At 32.8% G+C, this 23,089-nt stretch overlaps 2 protein-coding genes across 10 annotated transcripts; both read right to left on the bottom strand.

Annotated features, from left to right (window-relative positions):
• Window positions 1–157: 157 nt before the first annotated feature.
• Window positions 158–3,013, bottom strand: LOC137829916 (GCN5-related N-acetyltransferase 4, chloroplastic). 2 transcript variants are annotated; one of them, XM_068636939.1, is made up of 3 exons: window positions 2,707–3,013; window positions 1,488–1,884; window positions 158–695 (listed from the first exon to the last, which is right to left on the bottom strand). In XM_068636939.1, the coding sequence occupies exons 1-3, from the start codon at window positions 2,852–2,854 to the stop codon at window positions 419–421; spliced, it is 822 nt and encodes a 273-aa protein (XP_068493040.1). In that variant the 5' UTR covers window positions 2,855–3,013; the 3' UTR covers window positions 158–418. The 2 variants fall into 2 exon arrangements, with proteins under 2 accessions (XP_068493040.1, XP_068493042.1); XM_068636941.1 differs by having other exon boundaries at window positions 2,428–2,894.
• A 1,405-nt stretch (window positions 3,014–4,418) lies between these two features.
• LOC137827720 (Zn-dependent exopeptidases superfamily protein) lies at window positions 4,419–21,873 on the bottom strand. 8 transcript variants are annotated; one of them, XR_016523117.1, is made up of 14 exons: window positions 21,777–21,842; window positions 21,017–21,388; window positions 20,118–20,356; window positions 17,389–17,545; window positions 16,028–16,105; window positions 14,385–14,459; window positions 14,169–14,288; window positions 13,575–13,739; window positions 12,900–13,399; window positions 12,640–12,796; window positions 11,041–11,150; window positions 9,861–9,973; window positions 6,028–6,385; window positions 4,419–5,012 (listed from the first exon to the last, which is right to left on the bottom strand). XR_016523117.1 is itself a non-coding variant. In XM_068634002.2 (14 exons), the coding sequence occupies exons 2-14, from the start codon at window positions 21,350–21,352 to the stop codon at window positions 4,711–4,713; spliced, it is 2,733 nt and encodes a 910-aa protein (XP_068490103.2). In that variant the 5' UTR covers window positions 21,353–21,388; window positions 21,777–21,873; the 3' UTR covers window positions 4,419–4,710. The 8 variants fall into 8 exon arrangements, 6 of the variants coding, with proteins under 6 accessions (XP_068490103.2, XP_068490104.1, XP_090160716.1 ...); XM_068634002.2 differs by having other exon boundaries at window positions 12,877–13,399; window positions 21,777–21,873; XM_068634003.2 differs by lacking the exon at window positions 21,777–21,842 and adding an exon at window positions 20,653–20,718 and having other exon boundaries at window positions 12,877–13,399; window positions 21,017–21,762.
• Between the last annotated feature and the right edge of the window lie 1,216 nt (window positions 21,874–23,089).

Here is a 23,089-nt window from a genome sequence, read left to right as displayed (position 1 = left end):
AAAATGAGAAAACATGAAAAAAAAAATGAATGGACAGTCCCTCCGACTATTTAAGTTTAATCCATAAACAAAAACCCTAAAAACCTTGAAGACGTGTTCTTTATGTAAAATTTAGGGGAAGGTGTTAATTATATGCCAGTAGTGTCGGGTTGGACAATTTTAACTCCAATTCTGCCCGTTGTTGTTTGTGTGAATGCATTTAGATACAAAAGAATGCCAAGTACTATACAAATTCTTGCTACTGGAGCAATCTAAAAGCTTCTCAAGTGATTTTTCCTCTAATTCTTTGGTTATTTTCATGAATACAGTTCAACAACAGACTGTTTTATCCGTGTGCCTTTTTTTTCTTCTTAAAAACATTATCTTTCAGAACATAAATACTGCCTACACCGCAGTATCTATTTGTTTTAGAAGCAGCTTAGTTGTTGAGAAGCTTCATCATGAAGTTGAACTTCATATCTGGTGAGGTCTTTGGCTGAGGCCAGTTAGCTCCTGCTGGAACCTTGATAGACCTGAAACCTTGGCCTTGGTATAACTTTGTGGCAGCAGGATTTCTGAAATCACAGTGTAATGCAATAGCACGACAGCCCCAACTTCTGGCTTTTGATTCTGCCTTCGCTACCAAGTGTTTAGCTATTCCCTTCCGCCTAAATTTTTCCCGGACTGCCACATTTGATATGTATGCAATTCCAGTCCTAGCATTATTTAAAAAAAATAATTACAATCATCAGCAGAAATTCAGGGATAAAGTGATGTGTCAACCAAGAATATCATGATCCGCAGGACCATGTACACAATTAGAAAAATCAGAAGCTAACCAATTTGAAGGGTAAAGGTGGATACAAGTTTTCAAATAGTACCAGAGAAAAATGCTAGTAACACATTATCCAATATGTTTTTAACACTTTTTCATTGAAATTTATTGAAAATCGTAAAATTTTATAGATATTCTCATCTAATTTAATGAACCTCTAATGATTTTGTAATTTTCAATAAGTTTTAACCAAATGATAGAATGCAGTAGAAAGTGTGTTGTGTTTGTACTCCTTGTTACAAGATTTCATAAAAGAAGAAGATTTTGGGCACATTCAGTTGGAAGGTTACATTTTAACCAATAAAGAAACTCTGGATGTGAGGAAAAAGAGCATGTAATCAATTAATACAATTACTAGTTTATGAGGAAACAACAATGAGACATGAACCAATCCCATATGAGGGATTGGGACTATGACACCATCTCCAATCCAAAACATTAATATAATGAGTTTGTGGGTATTCTTTGCTCATCTTTCTCATTTCTACTTAATATATGATTCAAACTCCCACTTGGATTCCTACCAGAGTATTCATTAAAAGCAACAAGATGGTGAAGCATGAACTATGAAAGATACTCACAAGTCAAAGGTTGACAAGATTATATCGGCCACATACATGATGCAAATAAAAAAATACACAAACCTAAGTTTGAGAAGCAAGCTTGGACTCACCTTTTCTGCCGCAATGGCCCCTTCCTAGGTAGAAAGTCAGCAACGGTATCTACTGTTAATATACCAACCACATATCCCTTGTTGAGGCTGAATTTCCCATCAAAACCACCAACCTTTAAATCATCACTTCCAAATACGATAGTTTCACCAAATGAGTTGCCAATAACAGCAACCAAACAGGTTCTCTTGCAACCGTTTGGTAAAGTAAATCCTGCCAACATGGCCACCAATCTGTCCATCCTCAGCACAAAATCTAATGGGAAAGAATATTCAGGGAAGAAGGAGCTGCAGTGAGTCTCTGCCACTTCCCAACAGTCCTCCAACCTGGCCTCACGCACAATAATTTCAGGAGACACAGTTGGGAACAAATCAGCTACTTGACTTGCTCTACATAATCCTACATCCAAACATCACACCCTTACTTCCTAATTCCTGTCCAACTTTAACATCACAGAATATAACAAGTATGAAGGATCTAAATCCTCTAACAGTACAATGTATATGTACCCTTGATTCAAAGAGCACTAAATTTGTGAGACACATACAAATCAAGAGTGAATACACCCTTTAGACAAACTAGATCCAATGAATAGGAAATATTTCACTACTCTTTGACTACTATCCCTTACTCACTGTTGGCTTACATAAATAAACTAAACCAAAACAAGTATAGTTCTGTATAAGGTGAAATCAAAATCCATAGTACTGAAAATGGAAATAAGAGTTTAACCTTGCTTATATACGATGCTCCTCATTGATGATCAAGGTATAATTTCGGATTATGCGAACTAAATGATGTGTGATTCCAAATAACTTTGGACAATGGCATTACCTCTTTCTTGTTCTTAAAATGACATTAAGTATTATTTTAAAAACTTTTTTTACTATCATATCTCCCCAGCTTACTCAAAATCATATAGCTTAATCCTACTCCGATCACCTGTCTTCATTTTCTTCACAAATTTCCCTAGTCATCTTCCTAAGACAAGTTGTCTCCCCGCTTTCAAAATTCTCAGACATCATCAGCTTCCAAAAATTGGATAAAATTAAAAGGCCCATTAATCCACTTGATATAATAAAATTTAGGGTTTGTCACAGACGTGCTAATACATCAAATTCAACAACCCATCCACTGAATTCCTTAAAAAAGAAAGAAAAATAAAGCATGCATAATCCAGCAGTGAAACAGAGTTTTGAAAAAGAACAACAAATTAGGCACCTGATTGGGAGAGAGAGAATTCATGAGGAGGAGTTGAACCCCAAGATGGAAAAGTTGTTGGTTTCTTAAAATTAATATTGAAAGATGATATTTTTGAGGTGTTTAGAGGAGTTGGAGATAGTGAGGTTCCCAGAGGAAATGACCGCATTTCTTGGAGGGGTGTCTTGCTCACTCAAAGAATCCAAAGATTCTCTGTGAGATTGAATCATCACATAACATGAAAGGGTGAGTGAACAGAGAACAACTTGGTTAAGCAAAGCTGTGCTTACAAGAATTTCCAAACTTGTGGGGGCCACCTGATAATGACAACCAGACTCACAAAGATTAGAGTTAAATATTTGTCTTCTATTTCCATCCATGTCTTTCAGATTTTTTTTTCCTGCATCTGATAGTACAAAGGTTTAGGTAGTGTTTTTAGATAAACTTCATTTTTTATTCTGTAATACTTTTTCTCCAAAATAATCTTTGGATAAGCGAACCATTTCTATGAAATAATATCATCATCTTTATTGTTTTTGCTTTAAATAAAAAAGGTAAAAAAAAACACGAGATGGAGTGGTTGGTTTTCTTGCCAAACATGTTTTTGTTTTGTTTTTGACAAAGGTAATTTGAAATTGAAATAAGACATGTTGCGTGGAAGTAGAAACACCTTCCATTTCTCACTTTACTGAATGGTAGCTAAAAAAGAAACTGCATAATTATGAGTGCAAGACTTACAGATATGTTGATTCTAGTATTCTAACGTTGTGTGCTAACTAAAACAGTGTACAAGATTAACCAATCATCCATCGCTATAAGTTAAGTGAAGATTATTTAATTCTATATAGGCGAAATTTTGGACTTCATTATTAGAAATTCTAAATTTTTTATTTTCATTCAAAATGGGTCCATAATACAATTTTTTTTTTATAAAAGATAACACTTCACTCTTTAATATACTTTTTTTTATACATTCTCTATTACTAATTAAAATTTATGAAAGAACTTGTTACATGAAAAGTGAAACTCAAAATTTTTATAATTTCTAATAAATTTTAATTTATAATAGAAGGTGTGTTTAAAATATTATGTTATTAAAATACTTTTTCAAATTTCTCTTGGTTTTGAGTGTGTCAAAATTATTTGTTGACAGGAGGAATAACATCGTGTCTAAGGCTTAGTTTTTTTTAATCAAAAGTTAAAAACTAATTAATCGATGAATAGAAAGATTAGATATAATTCTTCTGATTAAAACCTGGACTTAGTTATATTCATTTAAAGGGAAATTCTTCTTGCATCATATCAATTTACATCGATTTTTTAACTAAAATATTTATATGAATGAAGAAAATGGCCTTAAATAAAAACTGTGTGTGGATAAAAAAAATCTTTTATTTTTTTTTTTCATAATAATTTTTAAATTTAGATTCATTTCTCATACAAATCATTTTCAGAATACATTTTAGATTTTGTATTCTAAATTTTTTTTTCAAAATATATTGACACACACATATATATATATAGTAATGGTCTCAAATAAAGTTTATTCTTAAAATCACAATTCAATTACTTAATCACAATGAAACATGGCCTGAATTTTTTTTTGTCGTCGGTTCCTGTTAGTAACATTTCCAGGGAATAAGGGAAATATCAAGAACACGTTAAGAAAAATATATTTAGCTATTGAGCAAAATTGTGAGAGACAATAAATAAAAATAAGATCACTCACATTATTTCATAAATTCTACATTAGTTTTCCATAATGCTAACATGAAGTTTTATAAAAAAGATAAATTTTTTACATTAGTTTAATCAAACAGTAGAGTATGGGCAGCAAGTAGTGCAGTGCAATAAAATTTAATTGCTGACTCCCCATAATTAAAGTCGTTAAAAACATCATTGTAAAAAAAAACTATATAAATGTTTTCACAGAAAATAAAACAAAATTGACACCAAGAATTAGTGCTCCTACCATATGAAGATTTTAAGACCTATTCTATAAATGAAGGTCACAGTTTGAAGTACCTAAAAATTAAGATGCAGATTTCTCAAGAAAGCAAAGGTATGAGGAGAAGTAGACTTTCCAAACAAAGAACACCAACGAGGAAGCTTCTTAAGGACTCGTTCGGTTATTGGTGTTACTCTATCCACATCAGTTCTAAGCTTCAGAATAGGAGCATCAGAGTTATGAGTTGAACCTGACCTCCAATAAAGAGTCAGATCAAACAACTTTGGTGCCTTTTTTCCTCCAGAAAACTGAATAATGTGCCAACCATCCACACCATTCTTTTTTCCAACTGAAATCAATTCTTCAGAATCCCTTGCATCTGAGGTTGAGTGAGAAAAATGACACCACTTTAGACAAGGAAATATCATAATATCAACACTAGGAAACAAGTATCAAGAAAGATCATTTTAATCAACGCATGCATCCATCTCCACTGCGCAAGTTTGTCATAGAATGTGTAAAATATGATTTTTTTACTCATGCCACTTTGTTTAACGTAAATGCAATTTTAAATTATATAAACAAGTTGTTAAAACTCAAGGCTCATACATAGACCCTAATAAAAGTAATTATATTTTCTAGTCAACCTGTGAAGGCAAGAGGTTTTTACTACCCGGAATAATTTCATTTCCATGCTTTATATACCTTAATTTTCACTCATTTCTAGATACTCTACAACCCCAATATTTACCTTCTGGTAAACAAACAGATTAGTCATGTGAAGCATGCTTAAAAAAAATGAAAAAGAAAGAAAGAGCATTACATCACATGCCAAACTACCAGAGTAGGTTGTTTTCACAAGAGACGACAAGCTTAACACTAGTTTTAAGACAGAAAATTCAAAGCACATGAATAGGCAATGCGGGTGAGAAAGATCCCAGCAGGGATCACATTGCCAATATACATTAACTTCAAATCATCATGTAAAAGATTTGAAAGACAAGAAAACAGTTTCTATTTCATGGGCATGGCCAAGAGCCACTTGATACCAATGTAATGTACTTCTATTCCTGCATTAAAGGTCAAAGGGAATGTTTAGTACTTTAGCTAGCTCGCATTTATTCTTCTGGTGAATCCTTAACAATTCATCAACAGAGCATTTACCATGTCCAACAAAAGTAAGATCTTTGTTGGTGATGATGATGATGATGTTTACTATAGATGTTGGTACAAAACCATTTACCTAGAGCTTAGGCCTTCTCAGGATAATTGGCTTATGCTGATAGACACACACACATATATATATAGTATTAAGAATTTGACTAAGCATGGGTTAGCCTAGTTTTGGAAACTCATGTTCAAACTGATGATTATTTAGAAACACAAGTCAGTACCTTTAAGCTCAAAATCTTCTATTTCTTCTGTATTGATTGCAAGAACCCAACGGATAGAACCCTTTGTATCGATTGAAACTTCTGTTATTCTTCCATTTCCTTTAGCATCACTAAGGACATGCATTGTAGGAATATCCATCTCAGACCAGCCATTAATGGTATCATTATAGGTCCAACAACCATATTTGACTAAGAAAGTCACAAAATCAACTGTTTTGTCTCTACCACATACAAAACTCTCGTTAATCTGTTCGACCTCCTTGTTCAAATTTCCAGGAGTAGTAGAAAATAAAGATAAATATGATTTAGGATTTTGTCCTTCATCGGGTTTTCCTGTGGCATCAACAACATGTACAACCTGAAATAAAGAGAAATTCTTAATTGTTATACTAGCTTTACTTGGTAATGTCAAATTAAAAGGATATGATAGGGAAGGAGAAAGACAAATAAATAAAATAATAGGATTGATGACATTATATTCAATATCGTGTGTAATAATGTGTTGCAATATTACAGACTTTTATTAAAAGTTAGGTCAAATATAGTAGTATCGCTAGTACAAGCCCAATCCCTATGGTAAGAAAATTCAGACCAAGAGAAAAAAAAATCATCACTACTAGAAAATCATTAAATAAAAAAAGATTAAAAATAATTAGTTATTATATTAATTATTAGATACTATTTTAGAAACTAAAAAAATTATTGATTTTTAAATTAGTTACTATTATTAATAAATAGTTTCTAAATTAGCTACCAAAGTTTTAACTACCAATTATTTAGATTCTAAATTTGGTAGCTAATTATATACCACTAATTTAGAAACTATTTATCAATAATAGAAACTAATTTAAAAACCAATAATTTTTTTAGTCTCTAAAATAGTATCTAATCTAGTCAATATAACAATTAATTATTATTTTTTTAAAATTAATTTATATTTAGTGATTTTTTTTTTGTAGTGAATAAACATTATGAATAGGAAACAACTCATAATATTACTTCCTCAATTAGATGACTAGTTGATTCTAAACCCACACAACATATTCTATAAAGTTTTTAGGACATTTCATAAGATGATATATATACTGACAGTAAACTTAAGATTATCATGAACACCATTCTCCATAGTAAGTACAAAGACCAATGTTCAATGATAATTATAATTATGGGTAATGATCACCAAGGCAATGAATAGGTAAAGAATCATCTTTGTTGCCACTTTCAGATGAAATATCTTGCAGACTTCAATATTTCTTGGGGATAGAGGTGGGACAATCCAAGAACGGTATGGTGATCTCCCAAAGAAAATATGTGATGGTCATCCAAAAGGATACATGATTGATGGGTGCTTAACCTAATGATTCTCCTATCCTATGAATCCTAATGCCAAACTTTTATCAAGATAAGCGAGTTATTTTTACACCCATAAAAGTACAAAAGACTGGTTGGAAAATCGAACTATTTGATTGTCATATGTCAAGGTATCTCCTTTGCATTCAATGTAGCAAGTAAATTTCTTAGCTCTCCATGTGAAGGACCCAGAGGTATCTCCTTTGCATTCAATGTACCAAGTCTCTTACCCTAGCTTGGCACTCAATCTTCTAACCCTAACCCTAACTTGTCACCCAAGTTAGGGTTTACTTGACCTACTTGGCACTTCAATTCTCTGTGGGGTCAGGTTATGTAACCTAATCTAAGTTTAGCCCAAATATAGGGACCAAAATGAATTTACATGCTACTTCACCCAAAATACAAGGTCCAATATAATTTATATACTACTCGGTACAATTATTTACAATTGACCCAAAATACAAGGTCCAATATAATTTATATACTACTCGGTACAATAAAAAGTAAGACTCTTCAAATATGGGTTCCATCTTCTTCAGTTCTCAGCTCAAGATGTGGTGGTTGGATGGTCCTCCATCACTAAATGTCAAAGTGAATTAAGGAAAAAGGAGATGAATGACGTTGTGAGAATTACTGGGAAAAAAACTATGATTGTGTTTTTCCTAATTGACATAACTTACAAGACAAACTTGGAATAATCATTAGGAAATCTATGTAAAGCCAATAACATAAAAACTTTGACTATTGCTTCAGTTCTTGAGAAGGAGAGAAGGCAGGAAGCAATAAGTCATTGAAGTAGTAAAGAAGAACATGAACTTTAACCAGATATACAACCATTGTACCTTCCGGGAGAAAAAATATTGAGGAGATTTTGACACACATCATAAAGACATTGAGTAACAATAATTTAGTCTGTTCCCAAACTTCTAAACATATCTAATAAGCACGAAATATTTTGTTTTAAATGAGTGAATAGTAGACTTGAGACAATGCATGATTGAGAATAATTTTAAACTAACGTGAACCTCATTTTCAGCAATAATGGCCACACTATGATTAAGATGTTAACATAACCTTGACTTGACTGTTAAGTCATTGTTTAAGTTTGATGCCAAGTATCATAATTAATTCCATCCAGTTTGTCTGAATGAATAGATGTATATTGATATAATTAGTATAGATGGACGGATCAGGCTTAGTGAGCAAAAGTGGTCACATATGAAGAGGAGAGAGAAAAATCCTAGAGAAAGAAAAACTCTAAAACATAAACAAACTCCGGTCAAAATGACATGGGCAAATAAAAAACGATAACGACAAGACAATATAGATGTTGGTGATCACTGTCGGAAACAGGGTTAGACGCACCGCCATGCATGGTGGAAAGCGGTGGCGGTGCTGAGGCTTGGAGAGGCGCGTGAGGGCACGTCGAAGCTTTGATTGTTGCGATCTTTGCGGCGCGGTGGTTGCTTGGTCGGGACAATCTGAAAGAAGGTGTCGCCGGGCCAAACGACGATGGTGGCGAAACAACAACAGTGGCATTAAAAGGTCACGGTGAACAATGGGTTCACCAGGAAGGCAAGAATTTTAAGTTGGCTCTGATATCATGTGAAAATAAAGTATGGGTTAAGCGTTACATCTAACAACACTAATGTGATAATCAAACACCTTACATGTTGCCTTAAATATAGAGATAAATTTCCATTTATTAAAGGAAATATTATCCGAAGACATCACCACTAGCTTTGTCAATTCAAATGAGCAAGGAGAGTTGTTAAAAATATGTAATTATTAGTCAAGTTATGCTTTCTTTATCTTGGAAGTCATCTCAAATTACACAAGATATTCATAGTTCTTTTTCTAACTGCATTATTAGTCAAGCTTTGTCCCCTTTAGATTTAGTCTTTGGGGTCGAAAACCATATTTCATCTACAATTGAGTCAAGATATTGTTACTTTTATAGATGAATTTTACTACTATACTTGTTTATATTTAATGAAAAATATTGGTCAAAATTATCTTCTACTTTTCAACTCTTTTTCATGAAATCAATTTGATGTCCCTATTTGTACTTTACAAAGTAATAATGCACGTGAGTATCTATCTACTTAATTATAGAACTTTATAGCATCCTTGTAATAATGAGTTGCAAAAAATATTTTGTCCTCATACCCCCAACAAATCAGTGTGGTTGAATGAGAAAACAAACATCTTTAGGAATCATCAACTACACGCCCTCCTCCATCATGAAAGGTAAATCCCTCACCAAGTTCTATATCCTCACCACTCTCTTTAGGAATCAATTTAGACATCTCCGATGAAATACAACAATATAAACTATACTACTAGTAGATAAACATTAAATCAAAAACCATATAAACCAGGGAAGTTCTATGTGTATTCATATTATGAGGTAGAATAAGTGCTTCTATTCACTATTAAGTGACAAAAAAGACCATAAGATATATATGCAAATAAAAACTTACATTAACAGCTCTAGCAGTGTCTTCAGAAAATGGAGGAATGATACCCGATAATACAATTGTAAGTGATGAAGTAAATAGCATTAGGGTAGCTAGGATGATTGCCTTTTTTGCACCTGGACATCAAATTTCAAATACAAGAAAGAACATCGTGGAATGTTAAATTTCAAAATGCTTAAAAAGCATTCCTTTATATTTTACAAAATGTATCATTTAATTATACTTCAAACTTATGGTCAACAATTCCTTAATAACCAACAATAATGTGTAAAGAACGGACCTTTGGATTATAGACTCAAATACCTAAAAGTTTTGGTCCTTGATGTTTGTTTTTAAAGGTATAAACATGATCAAGCCAAACATGTTGAAATTGATAGACATTTCACAAGGAGTAGATCAACATTGGCCTAATTTGCATGCCTTTTGTTCCTACTTCACAACAAGTTTGACATTCTTACTAAAGGATTGTTTAGGCCCAACTTTGAGTTTCTTGTAAACAAGTGGGGTATGTTGGACATATATGCAGCAACTTGACATGGAATGTTGACAATTGTATGTCTATATCGAAATTAATTAGACATGTTTTATTTTCTAGAAGATTAAATAATTTAATTAGATTATTCTTATTTGATCTGATTTAAAATAATTAGGGTCAGAATCAAATTATTCTAATTTGATTTGATTTTATTATTATTGGGTCAAAATAAAATCTCTCTAATTTGATTTGATCCCTTTTTATTTACTTTCCTTTCTACATTTACTATGTAATAGGCAGCCAAGCCTATTTACGTAAATCTTTTATTCCTAAATAATACAGACAAATTATTCACCCCACTTGAATATTGTGGTTCATGTCCCTCTATTTCTTTCTCATTTTGTATGGACCTATATACTTAAATTGTGAGACTTTTGCCAAAATATGCTCTTAAAACCTCTAACCAAGGGTAATTGTGCCTCTAACTAAATTTATATTTCATATAACTCCCACTTAAACGAAAAAGAAGTTTAAGGAAAAAAGAAAAAATACATGTCGAAATTTTGAGTTCAAATCAAGCAGACAATATGTCAGGTGACAAGAAATTCTTTGGAAATTGGCATCCATTTATTGAAACAAGTAGCATCCCCAGTATCATAAATAATAAGACTGAAGCATTGCTTGCAAAAGAACATACAGTAAACAAACCTGAAAGATGGACATATGAAAGAAGGTACACCAAGGACAAAGATAGAAGAGAAGCAATAAAAGCAGCAATCACAAAACCTCCCAGCCATTCAGGAGTACCACCAGGATTCCTGCAGGGTAAAGAAATGTAAATTAGATGTTAACTGTAAAACTGAAAATTGACATGTGAAAAAGATGGATGGTGAAAATAGTGGTAGTGAGTCTAAAGACAATGTCATTGGCAACAAGGGACAAGTGAAGGTGAATGCAACTGACTGAAGGAGGCAATCTGATAGCAAGCCAGTGATTAAGTGTATATTAAAAGGAAGTAATTGGGCCACGGCTAAATGGGCCCCGTTTAGGGGTAGTTTTATGTTATAAATTAGTGGGATACTACTAGACGACTCTTCAGAATTAGAAAGTTGTGAGAAGTGGACCAGACCTCTAAAAAAATCTGGAGTGTGTAAGATTTCATAAGGAGATATTTCTTATTTATCAATAAGATTTACTTTTTCTTCTTATTTCTGTCAAGAGTTCTATCACAATCGTAGTGGATGCAAGGTATAGATAGAAAAAATGGAAATGGTGATAGTGACTATGGAAGCAGAACGGCATAAGCTGATGTAACAGGAAGTTTATGGAAAACAATACTGGATGACAATCTCGTAGGTCCTTATTCCTTGAGCTTGAAAAAAAGGCAAGTCCCTAATCCAGGCATGGAAGCAATTGGAGAAATCCAGGAGAACAAAAGGGAAACAACGGTATGGTTATCATGATTAATGATGTATGGAAATATGAATATAGCTGCCAGAGAGATGAAATTAAAGCCAACTGAAAACACAATAATGCAATAGAAAGAAGCTTCTTGCATGAGATGATGACAAAGTTCAAAGGCAAAGGTCGTGATATATGATACAACACCGATGCCATGTTGAGTTTTTAGGGATTCAGTTCAGTGAAACAAAGGAAAGAGATTACTTCATTTGACTATTTGATACAAATAGTCAGTGATGTGTGATGTCACACATGACATTGGCCTTGTATCCCTTTTTATACTAATAATCTACGTCAGGTACAATTATAGTTGAACACCAGAACTGCTACAAACCCAGCCCAATAACACTTAATCATGACTCCTATCCTAACACATCAATGATCAATAAATAATTTAACAATTCTTATTGGACTTCCTTTTCATGAAAGATTTCTTATTTCCTTTTTATAATTTAATTTTCTTTATCAACAAATTTTATTTTATAACAATAAACGCTAGTAAGTTTGCATAAGAATGGCCTCCAACATAATTAAAAGATGACTAAAACTAGAAATTCCATTCTAAAGTTTGGTTTCAGCATTGGCTATAGCCCACTAAAAGGTAAAACATTTTCAGATCCTTCTTGATCCTTTTATCTCTTTTCATAGTATGCCTTTTATGTTTCTATTCTTACGCTGAAATTGGCTGCAGCAGACCATTGTAGAATAAAAATATGTAAAACCAAAACAGGCAGGAGGAGCACTCACACGACACCGAAAAAAGACATCATTATCAAAGCACTAAGAAATACTTTAGCTTATTTACAGACCAGTCCACGTATACTGATTAGGGGGAAAAGGATTTACCTATCAAATCGAACCATACCCCCTATGAGTGTGGCACCAAGCCGAATAAATATGCCTGCAGAGAATAAAATCGGTGTGGCTAACCCCAGAAGTAGTGTTATCAGCTTGAGTGGCTTTGGTAACCTTCCTGAGGTTAATGTTGCTTCGAAAAAACCATCTGGATAATTCAACCAAAATTTAGTAGCAGGAGAAAAAAGGTTGTTCTAACAAAGGAAAATATAAGGTTGTGATAGTTACATGCAAATGCCGGAGAAACTAACCAAACAAGAGCCAAGTAAGAAGAGCCAATTTTAAAATAGTTTCCCAAAATGAGAAGTATAAGCCATTGAAAGGATCCAGCTTTAAAGAGCCATCTTTCAGCCTCCATCTTGACAACAGCAGCTTTAATAATGGGGGACAATTGCCTTCTCTTTGAGTGTGCATTCAAAAGATATTTTTGAAGTAGAAGAAAACCCAAATGTTGACCAATCAATGCTCCGAGAAAAGCTGGTGCACCAAATAATCCAACCACCAACAATGGGCTTGAAACATATGGTACTGGTGATGAAGATATCAAAGGAAGGAGAAATGCAACAAGGAAGGAGAAACTTAAGGCAAAGATCCACATGAGGAGAACACCGAAAAACGACAAAGCCAATGAAACTGCAGCTGGTATACCACCCATACTTAATGATGTAAACCATATTAGAAGTGACTGCATTATCACTGAATTATGGAGCATATTAGCAAACTTTTGTCGGTATACAACCATATACATTCCCTGAAAAAATACAACATTGACAATGTATCAGAGCCTATTAGTATGACAGTAGAATACCAAGCTACAACCACCCTGCTATGTGGAAAATAGTACGTGATTGTACACACTAAAGCATAGAATTGGAGCATGATTCGCAAACGAGAAAGACCAAATATTTTTTCCGGTAATAACTTACTAAAATGTCAAAATATATGGCACTGTTCTTGATTATATCCTCCTCTGCTTCAGTTGAATTGCCTTCTGGAATATGAGAAGATGCCCCAATATGAAGCAAGAAAGCAAGCATATTTTCCCCCAGATGTTGAAGAGATCCAGTCTTCAAAAGCTCTAATTTATCATTCTGCACAAGGAAAAACATAACATTATTATTGTCATTGGATATGAAAATATTTTAATAAACCCTTTATTTCCCCAATGATATCTTTTCATTTCCACCGCTCATGATGTCATTCAATATTGTAGAACACAATCAATACATTGTAGGCTATAAAACCATTATTTGTCATAAGAATTTGGAATTGGACCCAACTCATCCTTGCAAAACTAGCATGTGAGATGAGAGTTGCTTCCTACATATACACTCTTTTGTCCTTATCATTAGTTGACTTGAGTTTTTTACCATATTAACTAGAGATATAGAGCCAATACACAAATGAGGAACAAGCATCATCTTACACGAGTTAAACAAAAAGTCAAATTCTAAGAAATTGTTATTGTAAAACAAAAAGCAGTCCAAGTATTTCATAAAAAATTAAGGACAGAAGGAAACCTTGGTATGATATACAGCAGTGTTGTCTACATATGCAAAATCAAGCCCAGAAAGGCCAGCAACCTCTTTATACACTTGAAAATCAGTTGCAGATTTTATGGCCCCAGAAGCAAACACATCCTGGAGGACAAATATTGGTAGATTTGAGTGATTATTCAAAAATATAATGATATAAATCAGTAAAGGTCAAACGTACAATCAAAGAAACCTACAAACCTGTGCAATAACTTGACCAGATGGGTATTTTGCTGCTAAAGCATAGTTCTCAATAGCCCAAGGATGAGGTCCAGCCTACTAAATGCAAAGCCATTAAAAAGATACATGAACTTGTTACAAGAATTAATAAACTGCAGAAAGAACAAGATTTAGATACTAAATAACAGGATACTATTTATATTTTAAAAGTCTCGAGGCAAGATTGAATAATAGTTTTTAAGGTTGAAAATTGAACATAATACACGAGAAACCACCAAAAAATAATGACTTGTCAATGGAAGAATGGAAATTATTTTTCACTTGATCGTGTTATTAAAATCACGAGGAAATAAGCATTTTTTGACAACTCAAGTCTATGGATGGATGTACAGAAAAGGAAAACAACAAGACCATTAAAAGTTCTAATTAAAATGAACACATCAAAGAATGAAGAATCTAGGAAATTTGGGAAAAGACAGTACAGGAAACAATGAAGTCTCTAAGTTTTTCTAAAACAACCTTTTTTGTATGAATAATTTTGCAATTCATTTTCAATATATTTGTTTTAATAGAAAAACATTATTTTTCAAAACAGTAAACATGTGGCAATGACAGGTAGAAACAATTATTTTGATGAAATAAGGCATCTAAATAGAAGTAACAAGGACCTGGAGAATAAAAGATAATCAAGCTGTGCAACTTCTGCTGCTACTGTCAAATTTTATTTTAAGCCTTAAATGGTTGAAAATTTTGATTTGATATGAAATACTTACAGGGTGTCGATAAACGATTCTCCTAAAAGTTACATAGTTCTGTGTGAATGCACAGATTGATTTTATTCCTAACTCACCCCCTCACATGAGAGCCCTTTGGTCTTGTAGCACAGCCAATACTCAAGCCAACTCAACATTGTTTTGGAATTCAAATTTATTTGGAGGGAGGGCAATGAGATTGAACTTAGGATCATTTGGTCATAGTTTTACCTACAAAGGCAAAAGATTACAATTACTAGGACCAGGTACAATCAAAACAGACTGAGATAAACAATGTTCATACCAACGAAGGTAGAAGATTGGTTTTATTCCTAACACAGGGAAGATTTTATATTCATTATTGTCCAACTGAAACAACTATGACAGCATTAAGATGTGTTATCTATTCCATCTTTTTCACTAACCAAAGACACAGAAAAAATATGCCAACAAACAAAATGAAGGGCCTGTTTGATTTGAGAAAATGTTATGTTTCATTTTCTGTAATTCGCTTATTGTCATTGTCACCCTATTTTCATTTTGTTTCTCATTAATAGAAAAACAGAGAGTGGATGTAAACTAAGAAAAAGTATTTCTTAGAAGTTACTTACAAAAAGAAAGGATACAACTATTTATAGAAGATAGTTATCCTCAAAAGGAAACATAAACAAAATTAACTCCTGTAACAAACATACGGGCTATCTTCAAAACAAAATAGCTCTCTGTTAACTAACTATATTTGTACCAAAAGAATTCAGTACTCTAATAGTAATACCCATAAAAATCTTTGAAAATAGAAAACAAGATGAAAACAACGTAGCATTTTGGTGAATTAAAGTGAAAACATGGATACATTTTCTCAAAGTACACACTACAATTTCATAAAAAAATAATAGTTATCAATAAACACACCTGGAAAATGCTAGACTTCCCTCCAATGCCCATGGCCTCCAAATCAATAGCCATTCGAACAGTTTTGCTCCAAGGATGCTGCATCAAAAATTTCGTTTATTGGTAACAAGGATTTCTATACAACAAGTGTATTTTAGATACCGATAAAAAATCATTCCTACATTTTGTAACAGCTTGAGAGAACTTCTAATGCTAACATATTGTGAAAAAAAGAAGAAGGAAATAATGCATTTCAGGCGTCACTAAGCAGGGAGTACAAGATTTTTCAAGCATCTATGCTTTAATGCCGTAAGTTCAAAATCCACAAAGGAGAACAAAGTACAGCAACAACTACAGCCAAAAAATGAGGAAAATCCAAAGGTGGAGAAGACACAATATCAAAGACTTGTGGGAAAACTCATTTATCTATCACACACTAGGCCAGACATAGCTTATGCAGTTAGTGTGGTTAGTCAATTCATGCATGATCCAAGAGAAAGACACTTGCAAACGGTAAATAGAATTATTCAGTACTTAAAAGCTTCTCCAGGGAAAGGATTGCTATTAAAAAAAGGCGAAAACTTATTCATGAAAATATATATTGATGCTGATTATGCAGGATCAATTGTTGATAGGAGATCCACCACAATCTAATGCATGTTCCTCGTGGAAATTTGGTGACATGGAGGAGCAAGAAACAAAATGTAGTTGCAAGATCAAGTACAGAAGTAGAATTTAGAGCCATGGCTCAAGGTGTTTGTGAACTATTATGGATGAAGATCATACTCGATGATCTCAAAATAAAATATGAAGCTCCTATGGGTTTGGTGTGTGATAATAAGTCCGCCATCAGTATTGCACACAATCCAGTTCAACATGACCGAACAAAGCACGTAGAGATAAACCGACATTTCATTAAGGAAAAGCTGGATAATGGTCCTATAGCCACCGAGTATATCCCTTCGAAACTCCAATTGGCAGATATGTTTACTAAGGGACTTCCCACAAAACAATTCAAAGATCTTACTTGCAAGTTGGGAATGATAGATATACATTCACCAACTTGAGGGGAGTGTTGCATAATCAGGAGAATTATTTTATAATTAAATGCAGATTTCATTCTCTATTTATTAGGACAGATTTGTTATCCCACATCGACTAGGAATAAGGACATTTCATTGTATATAAGTGGAATGGCTCAATTGAAAAATGAAATATAGTCCAATAGATTTAACCCATAAATCTTTGTAATTTAGATTTCTTCTAATCCCAACATCATTCTTATAATCTGTAAATTTAAAAATCATATTTTCAAAACAGATGAGAAACAAGAAAACTACTTAATATAAGGATGCATTAACAAACGGCAAACAATTCTATACCTGAGTTATGAAGCTATGAGCACCATTAAGACCCTCCTCCTCACCTGTGTTAAATAAGAATATAACAGCTCTCTTCAATCCATGAGCCCATTGAGAAACACCACGAGCAAGTTCCAGCATAACACCAACACATGAACTGCAATCTCCAGCTCCTGCTCTGTTAAATCAATGCTATATTTTTAGCAGCAAATAATGGAGTGCATTTAACTGATTCAAAATTTTCAAATACTCAAATGAAAAGAAAAAAATTTAGAGCTGTAACTTTGCATGCTTGCTAGGAATTGCAGAAACATAGCACCGGACTATAGCATAAGAGAGTCTAATGAAATTTTTTAATAAATTTATGTTTATTAAAAAAGTTTGATTGCAAATATTTTTCAATGTGATGTAGAATTCTTATCGATGTCCCCTTTACAATTTCCAATTAGTAGAAAAATGTCACTCCTCAAATGTCCTTCCAGGACCAATAAACTCCTACTTTCATAATGTTATTGCTTAATGAGTTTAATTTTGATCCACAATCAGTGTTATAAACTTCTTTGCAGTTCCATCCAACCACGCGTTGCCAAATTTACTAAAATTTTGGCCTCTAATGCAGCACCACATGCTTGGACATATGCGAGTTTAATTTTGACAAACGATAATGAACAAAATCTATTTAAACAGTATTCCATTACATATGATGTACAACATATGTAAAATGTCACTTAACTTTAACTAGCACAAAACAATAAAATCAGCATATCAAAGTAAGAATTGAAAAACATTACTCTGTAACCAGTTTCTTTTAATTTTTAACCAAAGATGTGATCATTTTTTTGTTATGGATCCCTAGCTTGTATTCAAAAGCCACTTTGGACCTTGACTAATTTGAGACCAATTAAGAGGGCCCATGTAGAGGTACAAAGATCTTATACATAAGATAACATAAATCTGAGATGCTGGTTAAGGGGAACCAAGCTCCCTGCCTCACATCCACAAACATTGGTAAGTTGCAATGTAATGACCAGAACAACAATAATAAATAAATGCAATGACAACAATAACAAACAGCGACAATAATATGCAAAAACATTCATATTATAGCATATAAGATTGGTTCAATGTTCAATTATATCATATCATCCGCCATACTTAAATGTCAGCATATTATAATTTCAATTTATTAGTCCATGATCATGTACAAAAAGTATGCCTTCTGTTGTTTCATGGAGAAAAAAGAAAGTTTTCTTTGAGTATAATATTTATCCTTTGACCTATAGATGTAAGTCATAATCGCATCAAACTAAAAGGAGCTGCACCTTGAGCCATCTTAATGCAGCCTGTCAAGTTGCACCATCAGCTGTATCAGCCCTAGGCTACCAGCTGAGTTGTTAGCTATGTTAGTGGTATCTTAACTATATCAGTTGGAATCACCAACTGCAGTAACCTATAACTCTCTATATAAGAACTTGACACTCACTTCATAAATTGGCATCAGTGATTCTTTTATTGCTAATTTTACTGCACTAGTCTAGTTTCCTATATGTATGAGAAAGAGCATTAAATAATTATTTCTTTTTGTTAGGATCTCACATCAATTAGAGTTATGGTCAAATTATACTATATAAATGAATGTAAATCTTACTTAACTAGTTGGTTTTATGAGATTGAGTTAGACTTAGTACACTTACAAAGATGCTAGAGACCATCCTAGTAAAGTTGATTGGGTTTATATTGTCACTCGCTATCAGGACCCCTCCATTCTCACACTCGAGATGTTCAGTCCTCGATGTGAAAGGGTATGCTGAAGATCCACATCGGTTAGAGATATGGACGAATTATCAGTGGATAAGGGGGATGGGGTAGCCTCGCCCCCCAACCCGTCGTTAGATCCACCTTTCCAAAGTTTTTTCTTCAAGAGTCTGTGTTGTTGGTGATTAAAGAGGGTGCAATTGTTCTATATCATTTGTTCACATTAAAGGTAATGATGGTGCAGTACGCGTATAGGAGGAAGAAAAACTCGCTCATACTACCTTGCGACCAGTAGAGAATGGACTCTACTAACTTTGCATAGAGATTAGTTTGAGTATATTATTTTGACTCCCCAAATTACTGGTCAAGATCCGTCATTACAAATTAATATATATATATATAGGTATAAATCTCATCTTACAAATTAATTTTATGAGATTGAATTAGGTTTAAAATTTACCTTCTAATACTACTAAACCCAAAATTTTAAATTTGCAGTACCACATCCAGTAGTGATGCAAGTTACTCATTCATTGCTGACTAATTAAACAATGAAAGGAGATTTCTCAATAGGAATATTTTAAAATTCACGACAGTTGTGAGGATCTCATTAATAATTAGAAGAAGATAGTGTTTTTCTCCAGCCAACTCTGTGGTATCTGTATAATTAGTATCCTGCTCTTACTGAGCAAAGAACTTAATGTTCCTTTATTTAGAACTAATGCGAGGATACTTAAAACCAGCCAAGTACTCCCCACAATGAAATCACCCACCCCGCTCCCCTCTCCAGCAGCACACCAAGCAGAGTCCTATATTAGTGGTCCCTCATATACCATACATCGACAAAATTACATACACACACAAACCCCCTTGTACAACACATTTATGTTAGGATATCAGGCCACAATGATAAGCGCTTCCCAGTAATAAAAATGGACAAAAACAATGATTGATTAAAATAGAAGTGTGAAAGCAAATAGATGAAGAGAACATACGTTGAAAAAACAGTATCAATATGAGAGGAAACCAGAATAGATTGCTCTCTTGCTTCAGATACATATTTCGGCAAGATTCTTACTACAACGTGGTTTAGATCTGAATAAACAAGTGTTCTCCCTGAAAGTAAGCCACTGGCTAGATTATTTGCACCAGACTTTGCGTGAAAAATATCCACTTCAACATCTACCTCCCAGAGAGCTGTTTTCTTAATATTTTGACATGCTGTCAAAACGTACTGCAGTAGGAAGCTTATCAGGGTAAACATATAATAAACAGAAAACAGACTAATAAATTACCACAATCAGTCGTATAGGTTGTTTTTACTCCTGCTGTTCATTATAAAGTACAATGAATATTAATAAAAAAACCACACATATAATAACCTATCATTAAGAACTTGAAAGTTTACAAAAAGGATGTTTACATCCAGAACATAAGCATGTTTGAGACAATGTAATTATATCGCAACAGACTCAGCAAGGAACAAAGGATGGCCGAGATACCCATATCTGTGGCATCATCACAGATTACCTGTAACAGGGAGGAGGATGGATACCCAATGGGTGGTGGGTATTATAACGCCCACCGTATGGATACCTGTTTATTTACAGAATTTATATTTATTAAATATCATATATAGATATGATTTTTCTACCACTTGGGATGAGATAAAAAAAAGTTATCATTCCATAATTTTTTTTTTCAGAGATTAAGCACATAACGACATTATATGATGTTAATACAACATTCAATTCACAAATACTCCCGGGTCTCATAGATGCTCGCTACCCTATTGGATACCTGCTAACATAAATGGGGACGAATAGAGGGAAAATAAAATTCAAGCAAGAACAACAATAATTAAGGAAAAGATTAACAAAGTTGAAGAGTTGACCTGCAAAGCAATATCCAGAGCTTCAGAACCAACTGGATGAGGCCCCACCTCAGTTAAGGCCTTCACATGCTTGAATGCTTCGATCTCCGAAAATCCCCTCTTGCCAGCCTCTTCTGCTGTAAGAGGCACTGGCATGCTCTGAAACTGATAATGGTAAATGGATGAACAGGAATAAATGATAATCAGCAACAAGGTCAGCCACACAAATGAAGACCTCCTTGGGTTTCCAATACGAACAGCCGTGCGAATTTCAGCACCATCACTGGACATTTCACTTGCTTCTCCACTGATTGACCCTTCAGATGCATCTGAAGCAGTTTCACGCCTCTGCCTCATCTCAAACAAACTTATGCTTCAATTACCCCCTCAAGCCTGTGAAAAAGCAACTACCAAATCATAAATACAAAGTAACAGCACAACAGCTACCCATAAAAAAATAGGATGGCAAATACTTGTTCATTGATCAATGCAACAACTACTAAAAAGATAGACTTAGATGGATTCTCAAATTAAGCCTAATTAAACAAGAACCCAAAATGCAATTTTAACGCAAATAAGATTATCAAATTGCTCAAAAACAAAATAGCTGCAGCCAAATTTCACAGGAAAAAAAATAAATAAACTTTATCACGTGTATATGTTTATTTCTAAATCAAACATATATCATTATCAGGCAACAAATTGAGAGTCAGAGAAAAAAAAAACATGATATATAACATCTAAAGTGACAAAGAAAAAAATGAAGTGATGTGAGAAGAACCTGTGTTGGTGAAAAAAAAAAACGGCGGAGAAATCAATTATGTGGAGTTGTTAGAAATGACGGCAGTAGAGAGAAAAGAAAACAAAAAGAAGAAATTAATGAAAAGAAGGGTTATTTGATTAAAAAGGTGAAAAAAAATATTTATTATTGATATTTTTATTCACTAATTCTAATATTATATTTTAATCATTTATTATTATTAGAAAAAGAGAGCAAAATATATTTTTAATGAATTATGAGTATCAAAAATATATTTAAATTGAAATTTTCAATACTGTTATTGATTATATACTCATTAAATTATTCTTCGTCTAACTCTCTGAACCCATAAGAGAATGCAACCAATAAGTTAAAAGTCAAATTGTAAAATCAGAAACAAAAAGAAGATTCATAAGACAGAATTTTTTCAGTTTCAATTTTATCTCATTGTTTCTTTATCTTTGAATTTTTCTCTCAAATAAACTATATATTTCATATCTTACTGTTTATATATTAAAATATTATATCTCATCTTTTTTCTTTAAAATATTTTTTATCATTTAAATTTAAATCAAATTTATCCTTATATAGGATTAAAACTAACCTTACTAATAAAAATATCAAAGAATTATTTTATAATAAAAAATTTCGCATGAAATTTTTTATTTTTTTATAAGGAAATTTTTAATGTTAATATTTTTTAATATTATTATAATATTTAAATTTTGTTATTATTTAATCATTGGGCGTACATAAACCTATCCAAACTAATAAATGCATATACGTTAATATCTCTTTCCATTCCTATTACCATTAAAATAAGTTGTGGTAATTGAATTATTTTTAAATATCTGAAATCTAAAGTTCATTTTGATTCTAAATAAATGTATAAGTTTAATTAAAATTTAATATAAAATAATATACTAATTTTCTCGACATTTATTTACATTTATTTCCTTATTTTATAGTGTAAGGTTACTCACGTATTACACAAACACTTGACACCCTCTCCCCCAACTATATACAATTTTAATTAAAAAAAATCCTCATGTGTATTATTTTACCCAGAAACAAGCTGCATGAACTATTTTCAGGTGCACACATTAGATAATATATAAACATATTTATATATAAGTAATAGATATAATAATTTCATTATTCTTTTATTGAAATAGTGAATTAAAGAACGATTTTACTTTAATTTTTAAAAATTAAAGAAATCCTAACGTTGTGTTATGAAATACGAATAAATCTTTAACCTTTTTTTAAAATATAGAAACGGTACTTAGAAACAAAGTTATTTCATAATTGTGTTTTCAAGTACTTACCTGTTG

The sequence above is a fragment of the Phaseolus vulgaris genome, chromosome 7 (genome assembly GCF_051622355.1).
Source record: "Phaseolus vulgaris cultivar YP4 chromosome 7, ASM5162235v1, whole genome shotgun sequence".
Classification (NCBI taxonomy): Eukaryota; Viridiplantae; Streptophyta; class Magnoliopsida; order Fabales; family Fabaceae; genus Phaseolus; species Phaseolus vulgaris.
The sequence above is the reverse complement of the archived record's forward strand: the minus strand, read 5'-3'. Positions and strand labels throughout refer to the sequence as shown.